Consider the following 15,203-nt stretch of genomic DNA (forward strand, 5'->3'; position numbering starts at 1 on the left):
ATGACCCCTCGTGAACGTCACCACCGACCCGGGGAAAAGCTTCCCACCGTTCACCCTATCTATGCCTTTCATAATTTTATACACCTCTATTAAGTCTCCCCTCATCCTCCGTCTTTCCAAGGAGAACAACCCCAGTTTCCCCATTCTCTCCTCATAACCAAGCCCCTCCATACCAGGCAACATCCTGGTAAACCTCCTCTGTACTCTCTCCAAAGCCTCCACGTCCTTCTGGTAGTGTGGCGACCAGAACTGGACGCAGTATTCCAAATGCGGCCGAACCAACGTTCTATACATCTGCAACATCAGACCCCAACTTTTATACTCTATGCCCCGTCCTATAAAGGCAAGCATGCCATATGCCTTCTTCACCACCTTCTCCACCTGTGACGTCACCTTCAAAGATCTGTGGACTTGCACACCCAGGTCCCTCTGCGTATCTACACCCTTTATGGTTCTTCCATTTATCGTGTAGCTCCTCCCTACATTATTCCCACCAAAATGCATCACTTCGCATTTATCAGGATTGAACTCCATCTGCCATTTCCTTGCCCAAATTTCCAGCCTATCTATATCCTTCTGTAGCCTCTGACAATGTTCCTCACTATCTGCAAGTCCTGCCAGTTTTGTGTCGTCCGCAAACTTACTGATCACCCCAGTTACTCCTTCTTCCAGATCATTTATATAAATCACAAACAGCAGAGGTCCCAATACAGAGCCCTGCGGTACACCACTAGTCACAGGCCTCCAGCCGGAAAAAGACCCTTCCACTACCACCCTCTGTCTTCTATGACCAAGCCAGTTCTCCACCCATCTAGCCACCTCCCCCTTTATCCCATGGGATCCAACCTTTTTCACTAGCCTACCATGAGGGACTTTGTCAAACGCTTTACTAAAGTCCATATAGACAACATCCACGGCCCTTCCTTCGTCAACCATTTTGGTCACTTCTTCAAAAAACACCACCAGGTTCGTGAGGCATGACTTCCCTCTCACAAAACCATGTTGACTATCGTTAATGAGTTTATTCCTTTCTAAATGCGCATACATCCTATCTTTAAGAATCTTCTCCAACAACTTCCCCACCACGGACGTCAAGCTCACCGGCCTATAATTACCCGGGTTATCCTTCCTACCCTTCTTAAATAACGGGACCACATTGGCTATCCTCCAATCCTCTGGGACCTCACCTGTGTCCAGTGACGAGACAAAGATTTGCGTCAGAGGCCCAACTATTTCACCTCTCGTCTCCCTGAGCAGCCTTGGATAGATTCCATCAGGCCCTGGGGATTTGTCAGTCTTTATATTCTCTAACAAACCTAACACTTCCTCCTTTGTAATGGAATTCACCAGCCTACAGATAAAAGCACAGTACTGCAGACGCTGGAATTTGAAACAAAAACAGAAAAATGCTGGAAAATCTCAGCAGGTCTGACAGCATCTGTGGAGAGAGAGTAGAGCCAATGTTTCGAGTCTAGATGACCCTTCGTCAGAGCTGCTGACGTGAATCAGTCGAGGGGATACCCTGAGAGTGCAAAGATAAGTATAGCCCCTCGGGGGACTGGTGGGGGGAGGGACATGCCTTGGCAATGCAATGCAGTGGAGATCTAACTTCATGCATGCATGTTTTTCTTTTAAACATGTTCCTTGAAGCCAGCCTAACCCATGTCAGGGCAAAATACTGCCGAACAGGCCACATTTGAGAAGCAGATAGGCTAATTGCTGCTGGGATAGAGGTCTCAACGGGTTATGGGCACAGCGAGGTTTGGAGAATTGAGGGATTAGCACAGGGGGTTTGGAAAGAGATTGGGAGCAGAGAAGAGCAGGGTTGGGAGAGATTTGAGGGAAAGATGAGAGAGCTATGAGCAAATTGAGAGCTGAGAGATTGAAGGAAGAGATAGGGAGTGGGGCAGTCATGGAGTCAGTGATTGTGAGGGGTGGTTAGGGAATGGTGGTCAGGGAATGAGGGGTCAGTGCTCATGAGGGAGAGAAGGGTTTTGAATGGTGATGGCTTTGGTGGGGGGGGGCGAGGGAAGGAAACAATCACTTGAGTGATTAAGGAGATTAATAGGTCTATTTTGAGGGTTGGAGAGATGCATTTCTGACATAGACTGCAAGAAGTGCTGGAAAAGCACGCTATTGCTTCATGCTGCGCTCCTGGTCTCCTTGCAGCTGTTGGGTTTCCAAAGACCTGGGAAAACCGACCAGCCAGTACTAAGCCTGAGAAACAAAAAAATCTGAAGCACACGGCCTTATTAAAATATTTAAATGAATGACATGCTTCTTGAGGTAAATTAGTTCCCCAACTGCTGTCTGACCTCTGTTAAAATAAAACTGCACAGATTTGAGATGGAATGAATTCAAGTTTTGTATTTTTTTTACAGCTTTATTTCCTGCCTGATCCAAAACCACACATTTTGGGAGATATAATTATTCGCTTTGGATTTAAACTCACCTGTTGACAGTGTTCAGGATATCATAGTAACCATTTTCAATCAGAACATCTTCAATCATGGTCTATATATGAAACAAGCAGAAACATTGTAGAATAACGAATGGTATTTTAATTTCTCATCTTTCAAACATATAATTTTTATATCTTAAATCTTTGTAAAAATATTTTTAATTTAAATTTGTACTGAACATTGTAGAATTAGGACAATTAGGGCAGATACCAAATTACGTGTTCAAGTTTTTGAAACACAACAAATAAAAGGCAGTGTGGTTACTTTTTTTAAAAAGTTAAAATTTTACCTATTATTAAATACGAAAAAAAGATAGTCCAACATGCAGTTGATAAAACACTAACCTGCATCTGCTCATATGTTATTCCTTCCTCATATTCATAGCTGTAGGCATTGACTGGATTTTGGTAGGGAAGAATACCAACATTAACCATCAAATATAGGCTGTTGTAACAGATATACATGTTGCTGCTCACTACTGCATGATTATTTAACATTCCATTTCAAGGATTTCTATCTATCTAAACAAAACCCCGTTGGTTTTTGTCTTCACTGCTGAATGATAATCTCACAGAATAGATTGCCTGTTCTTTGCAGAATCCAATCAATTTTCACTCCATTGATTTCAGATGGGTTCTTCAACAAGTGCGCAATATTTTTCTGCCAGATCACCATCTCAGCAATGATTTCAAAATTTAATCCAAAGACTCTGCATTATCACTCTTCCTCTCTATTATTATTACACTATTATTACTCTCTATTATTACTCTCCCTATTACAAAACTTGCATAGTTCATGTACCAATGCCCATGGGAAATTTTAGATATATATATTCTGAAAAGTATTTATGCTATGGTGTCTATTGTGTCAGCCTTGATTCAGTGGTAGCCTCTGAGCCAGCAGGTTGTGGGTTCTAATTCCACTTTGGAGATTTGAGCACAAAATTTGGGCTGAAAACTCTAGCACTGAGGGAGTGCAGCACTCACTGAGGGAGTGCAGCACTCACTGATGTGCCAATTTAAAGTTAAACTGAGGCTCCGTCTGCTCTCTGAAGTGGATATAAAAGATCCCATACATTATTTGAAAAGGAGGATGGGAGAGTCCATACTCCCCATGCCCTAACCAATAATTATCTTTCAATCAGTTCATTAAAACAGGTTATTTAATCATTAATACTATTTATGGGATCTTACTGTGCACCAATTTGCTTCTGTGTTTCCAAAGGACAACAGCGACTACATTTCAAAAATATCTCATCAGCTGTAAAACTCTTTGGAATATTCTGAGGTTGAGAACAGCAGTAAGCAAATGCAAGTCTTTCTTCCTGTACACTTTGAATAGACTAGGTTTAAAGTTGTGATAAAGTTTTAGCAAGCATGGTTATTCATAACAAAAAAAGATTTTCTAAAACAGTAGGAATGTGCATAATTAATAAAAGTAATAAATTATTTAAGAGCACAAATAAGCAAATTTATTTTCATATGAATAATTTAGGTTTTAAACTGATCATTTTTTGGCTAAACAATTGAAAAATTCAGTCATGTATATGGGGTTGATTTTACCAGCCCTGGAGTGGTGGGCTTCAGGGTGGGGAGGTATGGTGGCTCAGAAAATAACAGGGTGCCATCTTGATACAGCTCCCTGACACATTCCTGCTATCAGAACTTTCTTAGGCAGGGAAGAGTGCTGAATGGCTGCCCAGCAAGGAGGTAGGCAGCCAATCGATATAATTAGGGTCCCAGTTAGAGGTAAATATTACTAGCTCATAGTGGAACTGCACCCTTCCATGTGTGGAGAGGGTGCAGTCTCTCTGTGAGAGTTCAGGGCACCTTTGGAGTTATAGGCCTCATCCTCCCAAAAAAAGGTCAGGGACAGGAAAGGTTATTCCCTCTTCCCCAGCAAGCCATCAAGGAGCAATCCGAGCAGCATACTGGTTTCCCCCTCTGATTAATATATTTAATTTTGCTCCTCTGAGGGCACTTCTACCATGAGGCACCTTTGAGCTCTCCTACCTGCCTCAGCAGCATCCACCTCTCCTGGTGGCCCTCTGATTGGGCCAGCAGCAGTAGGAGCCTGTAAGGATGGAGGGGGACAATTATAAGGTTGCCTCCAAGGATATTGTAGTGTTGGTATTGTTGGAGCTTGGAACTTACATTTGGTCCCAACATCGGGGTCCCAAACCAATAGAAAAATCCTGTTCATTATTTCTGGTCTATTCGGTCACATGATTTTGCAACATACATTTTAGTTGGTAGGGGTCTTTGTACCTCAGTCCTATTCTAAAGATCTCCCCTCCGTAAACTCCTGTGCCGCCTGCTTTCTCTTCCCACCTTTTGAAACATTCCTCAAAATGTGTCTCCTCCATCATATTACATTCATAATGTTAAAGTTGGGGAAATATAAAAACAAAAGGTTGTTTATTTCCCTCATAAGCAATTTTTTTATAGTTAAGTAATTTGTATTCAGTGTCTATGCAAGCTATTACACTTAAAATAAACAGTTGGTTGAACATGATTCCAAAGTATAGTCAATGCATAAATGTGTAAATTATACGACTTTATTCACAGGTTGTTTGGTTTTCTTCAAGCATAAATATAACTGCAGAGTTCAACATGCTTTGTTGGACAAACCAGATATGTATCCATTAAATAATCATTACCTGCCCTGTCTCCAGGGAATGCTGCATTCTCTTTTGATGTCTGGCGCATTAAATTACAACTCGCTGTCACAAAGTTCAGTTCAATCAGTTCAGGGGAGCCTTGAAGGAGCTATCAGAAAGAATACTTTTAGGAGATGTTGTACATCTGCTTGTAACATCTGCTTGAACAAGTATTTTGTGTCGGTCTTCACAGTGGAATACACAAATAACATGCCAAAAATTGATGACAGGAAGGCTATGGCAGGTGAGAACCTAGAAACTATCATTATCACGAAAGAGGGCAAAATATCTCATCAGTTGTTGGGCAAGTTAATGGGGCTAAAGGTAGACAAGTCTCCTGGTCCTGATGGAATGCATCCCAGGGTACTAAAAGAGATGGCGGGAGAAATAGCAAATGCACCAGTGGTAATTTACCAAAATTTGCTGGACTCTGGGGTGGTTCCCACAGATTGGAAAACAGCAAATGTGACGCCATTGTTTAAAAAAGGAGGTAAACAAAAGGCAGCTAACTATAGGCCGGTTAGCTTAACTTCTGTAGTAGGGAAAATGCTTGAATCTATCATCAAGGAAGATATAGCGAGACATCTGGATATAAATTGTCCCATTGGTAAGACATTGGTAAGATGGGTTCATGAAGGGCAGGTCATGTTTGATTAATTTGGTGGAATTCTTTGAGAACATTACATGTGCAGTGGACAATGGGGAACCTGTGGATGTGGTGTATCTGGATTTCCAGAAGGCATTTGACAAGGTGCCGCACCAAAGGCTGCTACATAAGATAAAGGTGCACGGTGTTACGGGTAACGTATTGGCATGGATAGAGGATTGGTTAACTAACAGAAAGCAAAGAGTGGGGGTAAATGGGTGTTTTTCTGGTTGGCGATCAGTGACTAGTAGTGTTGACCGCAATTGTTTACGATTTACATAGATGATTTGGAGTTGGGGACCAAGTGTAGTGTGTCAAAATTCACAGATGACACTAAGATGGGTGGAAGAGCAAAGTGTGCAGAGGACGCTGAAAGTCTGCAAAGGGATTTAGATAGTCTGAGTGAGTGGGCGAGGGTCTGGCAGATGGAGTACAATGTTGGTAAATGTGAGGTCATCCATTTTGGTAGGAATAACAGCAAATGGACTATTATTTAAATGGTAAAAAATTACAGCATGCTGCTGTGCAGAGGGACCTGGGTGTCCTTGTGCAGGAATCTCAAGGAGTTGGCTTGCTGATGCAGCAGGTAATTAAGAAGGCAAATGGATTTTTGTCCTTCATTGTTAGAGGGATGGAGTTTAAAAACTGCGAGGTTATGTTGCAGCTGTATAAGGTGCTGGTGAGACCACACCTGGAGTACTGTGTACAGTTTTGGTCTCCTTACTTGAGAAAAAATATACTGGCACTGGAGGGGGTGCAGAGGAGATTCACTAGGTTGATTCCGGAGTTGAGAGGGTTGGCTTATGAGGAGAGACTGAGTAGACTGGGGCTATACTCATTGGAATTCAGAAGAATGAGGGGAGATCTTATAGAAACATATAAGATTATGAAGGGATTGGATAAGATAGAAGCAGGGAAGTTGTTTCCACCGGCGGGTGAAACTAGAACTAGGGGGCATAGACTCAAAATAAGGGGAAGCAGAATTAAGACTGAGTTGAGGAGGAACTTCTTCACACAAAGGGTTGTGAATCTGTGGAATTCCCTGTCCAGTGAAGCAGTCGAGGCTACCTCATTGAATGTTTTTAAGGCAAGGATAGATAAATGTTTGAACAGTAAAGGAATTAATGGCTATGGTGAGCGGGCGGGTAAGTGGAGTTGAGAGCACAAAAAGATCAGCCATGATCTTATTGAATGGCGGAGCAGGCTCGCGGGCCAGATGGCCGACTCCTGCTCCTAGTTCTTATGTTCTTAACATGGTTTGGGCAGTCAATTTTGCTGCCTAGATCCTTAAAAAGGTATGAAGGAATGCACCTAGTGACCAAATGCAACATAAGATAACTTGTTTGATATTTACATTCTATACTCGATTGACTGTCTTTCTACTGTGTACAAACTCAACCTTATTTGCAACTGGTTACAAAAGAAATGTAATTGAATATTTAATACATTAATTACTTATAGAAATGATTCACATTCCAAGTAACATGTGGATGTAATCTTTTGCACATTTGTAATTTGATATTTCCTGTGATTGTTTAAATTTGTGAAATTACTCTGAGTATAATGTCTTCACTTTGAAAACTGCAATGACGTTCAGAAGCATATCTCTGAATTTACTAAATATTGAAATTTCAGATCTTTATATCAGATCATCTTATCTGTGCTATGGAAACAAACCTTTTTGAGCTCAGCTTTCAAGTTGCAGGGATTGCTCTGTGGACTAAACAAGGACTTTTTAAACCTTTCAATAACACTTTTTCGAAAGTTGTGATGTAAAGTAGGTGGAAGCTGTGAGGAAAGAGGAGAGAAATGCATCAAAAATTGAATTGTTTTATTAATTCATACTTACATTAAAGTTTAAAGTTTATTTATTAGCGTCACAAGTAGGCTTACATTAACACTGTAATGAAGTTACTGTGAAAATCCCCACACTCGGGCATCTGTTCGCATACACTGAGAGAATTTAGCACGGCCAATGCACTTTATCAGCATGTCTTTTGGACTGTGGGAAGAAACTGGAGCACCCAGCGGAAACACACACAGACAAAGGGGAGAACGTGCAAGATAGTGACCCAAGCCAGGAATCGAACCCGGTTCCCTGGTGCTATGAGGCAGCAGTGCCAACCACTGTGGCACCATGCCGCCCCATTAGAAAAACATGAATATAGTTTGTTAATATTGAAGTCTGAAGCTACTGCATTCAACGATTCATATACATCATAATAATGCATGCTATATATTGTGGCCGCATTAAACTGTCCTAAAGCACCAAACATTTTGTGGATTACTAAATGCATCCTAAATTTCATACAAAACATTAACGCAGAAATGTCAAACAACATCATTGTGAGAAGTAGAGCAGTATCAATCATTCTGCACTGATTTCTATTCATACCTCTCATTAGGGAGCATTCGGAACAATGCAAAACTTCCAAAGACCATTCATTTTACCTCTTTGTACAGAGTTCAAAAGAAAATATTTCTTACAATGTAACTGGGTGATGCAATGGTTAACATGTTGCTCTTTTTAATTCTGGGGGTTGAGCTTGAATCTAAATAAGACATAACATGAAGGTCTCCTCTGCTAATAATGGTGAAATGAGGTTCAAACTGTTCAGCCACAAAGATGCCATGTTGAAAAATAATTGTTAATTTCTCTCCCCAATTCTGACACTGGCAGCTCAGACTGACATTGTGCATAATTTAAGACTTAGATGCAAATTCTGTTTGTGGTGAAACGCTGGGTGAAAGACAATTGCTCAGACACCACTATCATCATTCCTGGGTATGTCCTATCAGCAGGACAAATACACCAGAGGAGGCATAGATTTGGGAAGACGTTGCCCTGGGAGTCCTCAGCATTGATGTGGAGATGCCGGCTCCGAAAGCTTGTGGTTTTTGCTACCAAATAAACCTGTTGGACTTTAACCTGGTGTTGTTAAACTTCTTACAGTCCTCAGCATTGACATGGGATCCCATGAAATCTCATGGCATCAAGTCAAACATCATCAATGTAACCTCCTGCTGGCCATCATCTACCATGCCTCCTCAGATGATGAATCCCTTGTCAGAACAAGTCTCTTGTGCAAACACCTTTTATTGTGGCTAGGAAACAGATGTCATATGTCAGTATTTAAAGACTTTTTTGCCTGTCAATTACTCCATCCTCTCAATCTCCGCTGTCCTCTCTCCTTGCTCAATCTGGTGAGTTCCAGGAAGTTCTGGAAACTCAGATGCTCAAAGTTAACAACAGAATCCAAGGATACAGCTTCACTCAATTGTCTTTTAACATGTGTGAATATCAGACTCAACAGTCCCATAGTTTCCATACATTAATGAATGTACATGAGTTAATGCAGAATGTGGCAAGTTTTCATTGACATCCCAATACACTAGCAGTTTCAAGTCTTAACCTTCCATGTGCACAGAAATCCACCTGTCCTGGCTGTTAATTGAATCAATTGAGGATAAGAACATATGGGAGGTAAGCACAGGTTTCTTGAACACATAATAAGGAACACTTAATGATGCAGGATGGACTGGAATTAGAAGATACACACATGTCATGCTTCCTTCACCAACTGGCTATCAGGACTATAAGAGTGACAGCTTAAAATTCACCACTTACTTGTAAGTTGTGTGGTTATTAATTTCATAATTTAAATGGATGTTGTGCTTCTTAAAAAAATAAAGTAATGGCTTAAGTTTATTGAAAATGAGAGCTACATTGATTTAAAGAGGAACTTTCCAGTAGGTAATATATTTCAGTAATAATGGCCATGAAGCTACCAGGCTGTCGCCAAAACTCAACTGCTTTACTAATGTTGTTTAGAGAAGGAAATATGCCGTCCTTAATCTACATGTGATTCCAGATCCACAGTGGTTGACCCTTAACTGCCCTCTAAAATGGCCTAGCAAACCACTCAAATGTGTCAAGCTGCTGTAGAAACTTTAATGTAAAATGAAACCAAATGAGCCACCTGGCTTTGACCTAAGCACTAGGTCAACGCTATACAGTCCTCCTCACTATCACCTGGGGATTAGTGCCAAAAGCGCTGTCTCCCAGACTAGTTAAGCAACAACTTGGCATAGTCCTTCTTACCAAATCATACCTTATAGTCAACGTCCCAAACTTCTGCATCACCATCCCTGGGGATGTCTGTCTCACCAGTAAGACAGACCAACCATCACCATAGAAAGCATTCTTTCTGGTTGTATCACAGCTTGATATGGCTCCTGCTCTGTCCAAGACCGCAAGAAACTACAAAGGGTCATGAATAAAACCCAATCCGTCACGCAAACCAGCTTCCCATCCATTGACTCTGTCTACACTTCCTGCTGTCTCTGAATGCAGCCAGCATTATCAAGGACCCCACGCACCTGGACATACTCTTTTTCACTTTCTTCTGTCGGGGAAAAAAATACAAACGTCTGAGGTCGCGTACCAACCAACTCAAGAACAGCTTTTTTTTTGCTGCCATCAGACTTTTGAATATTAGGTTGACCTTTCTCTACACCCTAGCTATGATGATAACTCTCCTTTCCTTCTCTATGTATGGTATGCTTTATCTGTATAGCGCACAAGAAACAATATTTTTCACTGTATATGTGACAATAATCAAATCAAATCCAATTAAAAGCATAGAGGTATATAGTTGGGAGAGAATGGCCCTGGGAGTCCTCAGCATTGACTCTGGATCTCATAAGGTCTCATGACATTAGGTTAAACATAAGCAAGGAAACCACTTGATGATTACTACATACTGCCACTGCCCTCCTTCAGGAGGTGAATTGATATTTCTTCATGTACTCAAACATGACTTGGAAGAGGCATTGAAGGGGGCAAGGGCACAGAATCTACTTTGGTTGTGGGACTTCAATGTCCACCATCAAAAGCAGTTCAATAACACTGCTACTGACTGAACTGGTTGAGATTTGAAAGACATATCTGCCACGCTGGGCCTACAGCGGGTAGTCAGTGAACCAATGAGAATGAAAAACCTACTCGACCTCACCCTCAACAATCTACCTGTTGCAGATGCATCTGTTCTTCACAGTACTGGTCGGAGTGACAACAGCAAAGTCCTTGTGGAGAAACTTAGGATACCATTTCTTTTCTTGTCAAGCACTCCTGGGATGTTAAATGGGATTGATACAGATAGATTTAGCAGCTTAAAACTGGGCATCCATGAAATGATGTGGGCTATCAGCAGAATTGCATTCAACTACAATCTGTCACCTCATAGCCTAGCATGTCCCTAACTCTACCATTACCATCAAGGGATTAACCCTGGTTCAATGAAGAGTATAGGAGAATATGCTAGAAACAACAATAAGCATACCTAAAAAAAAGATGCCAATTTGATAATGCTATAACAGTATTAAGTGCATGCTAAACAATGGAGGCAGCATGCAATAGACAGAACAAAGTGATCCCATTACTAAAGAATAAAATCAATGAACTGAAGTCCTGTCTCATTCAGTTGTGAATGGTGCTGGGCAATTCAACAACTGACTGGAGAAGCCAGTTCCACAAACATTACCATCCTCTATGAATGAGGAACCCAGCACAGTGCAAAAGACAAGACTGAAATATTTACAACCATCTTCAGCCAAACGTGCTGAGTGGATGATCCATTTTGGCCTCCTCTCAAGGTCCGCAGCAACATACATGCCAGGCTTCATCTAATTCAATTCACTCTTCACTCTTGATATTAAGGCACTGGATACTGCAATGGCTATGAGCCCTGACAACAATCTGGCTGTAGTACTGAAGATTTGTCCATCAGAGCTAGATTTGCCAGCAACCAAGCTGTTCCAATACAGCAGCAACACTAGCATATACCCAACAATGTGGAAAATTCCACAGATATGTCCCAGTATACACAATAAGCAGGACGCATTCAAACCAGCCAATTACCATCCCATCAGTCTATTCTCAAATATCGGCAAAACGATGGAAAACAATGGTTGACTGTGCTGTTAAGTGGCACTTACACAGAAATAACCTGTTCACTAATGTTCAATTTGGGTTCTGCCAGGGTCCACTTGGCTCCTGATCTGATTACAGCCATGGTCCAAACATGGGCAAAAGAGCTAACTTGCAGAGATGAAGTGAGAGTAACCGTCCTTGATATCAAAGCAGTATTTAACCAAGTGCAGCATCAAGGAGCCCTGGCAACATTGAAGTCAACGGGACTGAAGGGGAAAGCTTTCCATCAGTCAGTGTCATTCCCAACACAAAAGAAGATGATTATGATTGTTGGAGGCCAATCATCCAAGTCCTAGGACATTGTTGCAGTTCTGCAGGTTAGTGTCCTAGGCCCAACATTTTCAACTGCTTCATCAAAGACCTTTCCTCCAACATAAGGTCACAAATGTGGATTTTTATTGATGATTACACAGTTTTCAATAGCACTTGCAGCTCCTCGGATGCTGAAGCAGTCCATGCTTGCATACTGTAAAACCTGGAAAACATTCTGCTTTGGACTGATAAGTGGCAAGTGACATTTTTGCCAGGCAATGACTATCTCCAATAAGAGAGAATCTAACCATCTCCTCTTGACATTCAAATGGATCACCAACACTGAATACCCCTGCAACAACATTGCTAGGGGGTTACCAGGACAAGGACATAACTGAACCAGCCATATAAATATTATGGCGACAGAAATAGATCAGCGGCTGGGAATTCCATGGTGAATAACTTGCTTCCTGATCCTTAAAGCCTGACCCCCATTTATCAGGCACAAGTCAGGAAAGTGATGGAATACTCTCCACTTGTCCGGATGAATACAGCTCCAACAACACTCAAGAAATGTGACACCATCAAGAACAAAGCAACCACCTTAATCAGCACTCCATCCAGCAACTTAAATATCCACTGCCTCCACCATCGGTGCACAGTGTGTATGTATCACTTACAAGAAACACTAACATAATTCACCAACCCTTTTCCAACAAGACGTTCCAAATTTATGACGTTTGTTATCTAGAAGGACAAAAAAAAAGTTTCACGGGAGCAACACCAACTGCAAGTTCTCCTCCAAGCCAACACTATCCTTTCTTGGAACTGTATTGCTGTTTTTTTTCTCTTGCTAGGTCAAATGTTTGGAACTCCCTTCATAATAGCATTGTGGGAATACCAGACCATATGGACTGCAGTGGTTGAAGAAATAGTTCATTACTTAAGGGCAATTAGAGAGGGGTAACGAATGCTGACCTTAGCAGCGATGCTCACATCCGATGAAAAAATAAAAAAAGAAAGGAAATACAATAAATCAAATGAATTGGAATACATACCTGTGTAATATAGATGATTTTGTGCAGCTGAATAAGAATCTGTTGGATTGGGTCACTGATTTGACGTACTTTCCGTTGAGACACTGCTATTCCTGCAGATGCTATGGATGAGAATGCCATAAGTAAAACAACTGACCATTTAGATATTATAAATATATGATGGAAATGCTATCATGAGAGTACCAAGATGCAACTTCATTTGAGAATAATACAAAAGAGATTATGTAGTTACACTGACACTTATTTTGATTTAAAAGAAAGGAAACAGAGTTGTTTTATATTTCATGGAGGTCTTGTTTTAAACTGTAATACAACCACAGTATCAGATTAAACACCAAATTCTGTCCACGAGCCTTCAAATGAGTTATAATTAATTATCTGACCACAATTAGTGTGAACAAATTGCCACAGAAAGTTATAAAAACATATCAACCAACACACAAAGAATTTATATGTATGAGTTTGTGATTGGAGTTTCTGCTGACTAAAACGTTTAGAAGTATATCGCAAGCAGCATTTTAAGTCTGATAGTTTCTTATAAGCTAACTTTTTAAACAGTACTGCATTATTAGAATCTTTCCACTGGACAATGCAACTGTAGGATAACTATATTTATTGCTGAGCGTACCCAATCTAACCTAAACAATGGTTTGTTATATTCAACCTGAGCTGGAATAAAGCGAGATAAAATACAACATACAAATATTCTGATTATTTGGCTTGAAGGAGGAGGGAAGGGAACAACACTGACCCTTTTACAAAAAATGGCCCATTGGTGTAAAATGATCTTTTTCTCTTTCCTCACCCACATATATTGCATCACAGCCTCTCTCTTTGATATTGTTCCTCAGTTCTTTGCCGAGAAGAGGCAGCAATGGTGCATTTGATACCAAAATGTATATTAAAATGTCAGTAACAATAAAACTTGTGCAAGTAAAATTGGAGCAACTGCCAATAGTGATTGTAAATATTGGATAAAAATACATTAAAATACAGTAAGATATAGCTCAAAATCGCAGCATGTAATATAGAAAGTGAAATGTGTAATCGGAGGGAGCTTTTCATGTAAGGAATGAACTTTGGTGAAAAAATTAGGAAGATTGAACACCTTTAGTAAATATCTCCTTAATTTATTCAACTTCTACATACAATCAGGATAATTTTAGTGTTTTTCTTATTCATTCATGGCTGTTGCTGGCTAGGCCAGCATTTATTGCCCTCGAGAAGGTCCTTTATACATCCCCAGTGCTGTTAGGGGGGGGATTCCAAGCTTTTAACCCAGCGACAGTGAAAGAAAAGTGATATATTTCAAAGACAGGATGGTGAATGGCTTGGAGTGGAACTTTCAGGTTGTGATGTTCCCAGATATCTGCTGCCCTTGTGCTTCTAGGTGACAGCAATTGTAGGTCTGGAAGCTTCTGTCGAAGGAGCCTTGGTGAGTGCTGCAGTGCATCCTGCAGTACACACTGTTGCCACTGTGTATCAGTGATGGAGGGAGTATGTTTATGGATGGGGTACCACTCAAGCGGGCTGGAAGGTGTTAGCTTCTTGAGTGTTGTTGGGAGTTGCAGGCATCCAGGCAAGTGGAGAGCATTGCGTCACACTCCTGACTTGTGCCTTGTAGATGGTGGACAGGCTTTGGAGAGTCAGGAAGTGAGTTACTTGTCACAGGTTTCCTAGCCTCTAACCATTGGTTTCCTCTGGGTGCTCCAGTTTCCTCCCACAGCCCAAAGATGTGCGGGTTAGGTGGATTGGCCAAACTAAATTGCTTAGTGTCTGGTGGAGTAGCTAGGGTAAATGCATGGGGTTATGGAGATAGGGCCTGGGTGGGATTGTGGTCAGTGCAGGCTCGATGGGCCGAATGGCCTCCTTCTGCACTATAGGATTCCAGTCCCTCTGACACTAAGGAGCAATTTACCATGGCCAATCAACCTAACCCGCACATTTTTGGAGTGTGGGAGGAAACTGGAGTACCCAGAGGAAACCCACACAGACACAGGGAGAATGTGCAAACTCCACACAATCAAGAAAGAGTGAGACCAGCGACGCCAAAGTTGACATTCTAACAGCATGTTCTGCCTACTCCCCATACTCATGGCAGATGACCACTGTGCACACACTAAGCACCATTTTG

General features: G+C 41.3%; 1 protein-coding gene across 1 annotated transcript in view; it reads right to left on the reverse strand.

Annotated features, from left to right (window-relative positions):
* Positions 1-2,141: 2,141 nt before the first annotated feature.
* Positions 2,142-15,203, reverse strand: part of nek10 (NIMA-related kinase 10) — a 229,702-nt gene continuing 216,640 nt past the window's right edge. Inside the window, exons 29-34 of the mRNA XM_078200564.1 lie at positions 13,070-13,170; positions 7,445-7,555; positions 5,122-5,230; positions 2,807-2,859; positions 2,453-2,514; positions 2,142-2,217 (exon numbers count right to left, since the gene is read on the reverse strand). Coding sequence (XP_078056690.1) covers positions 2,142-2,217; positions 2,453-2,514; positions 2,807-2,859; positions 5,122-5,230; positions 7,445-7,555; positions 13,070-13,170 — 512 coding nt within the window. The remainder of the gene's footprint in view (positions 2,218-2,452; positions 2,515-2,806; positions 2,860-5,121; positions 5,231-7,444; positions 7,556-13,069; positions 13,171-15,203) is intronic.

The sequence above is a fragment of the Mustelus asterias genome, chromosome 2 (assembly GCF_964213995.1).
Source record: "Mustelus asterias chromosome 2, sMusAst1.hap1.1, whole genome shotgun sequence".
Lineage (NCBI taxonomy): Eukaryota > Metazoa > Chordata > Chondrichthyes > Carcharhiniformes > Triakidae > Mustelus > Mustelus asterias.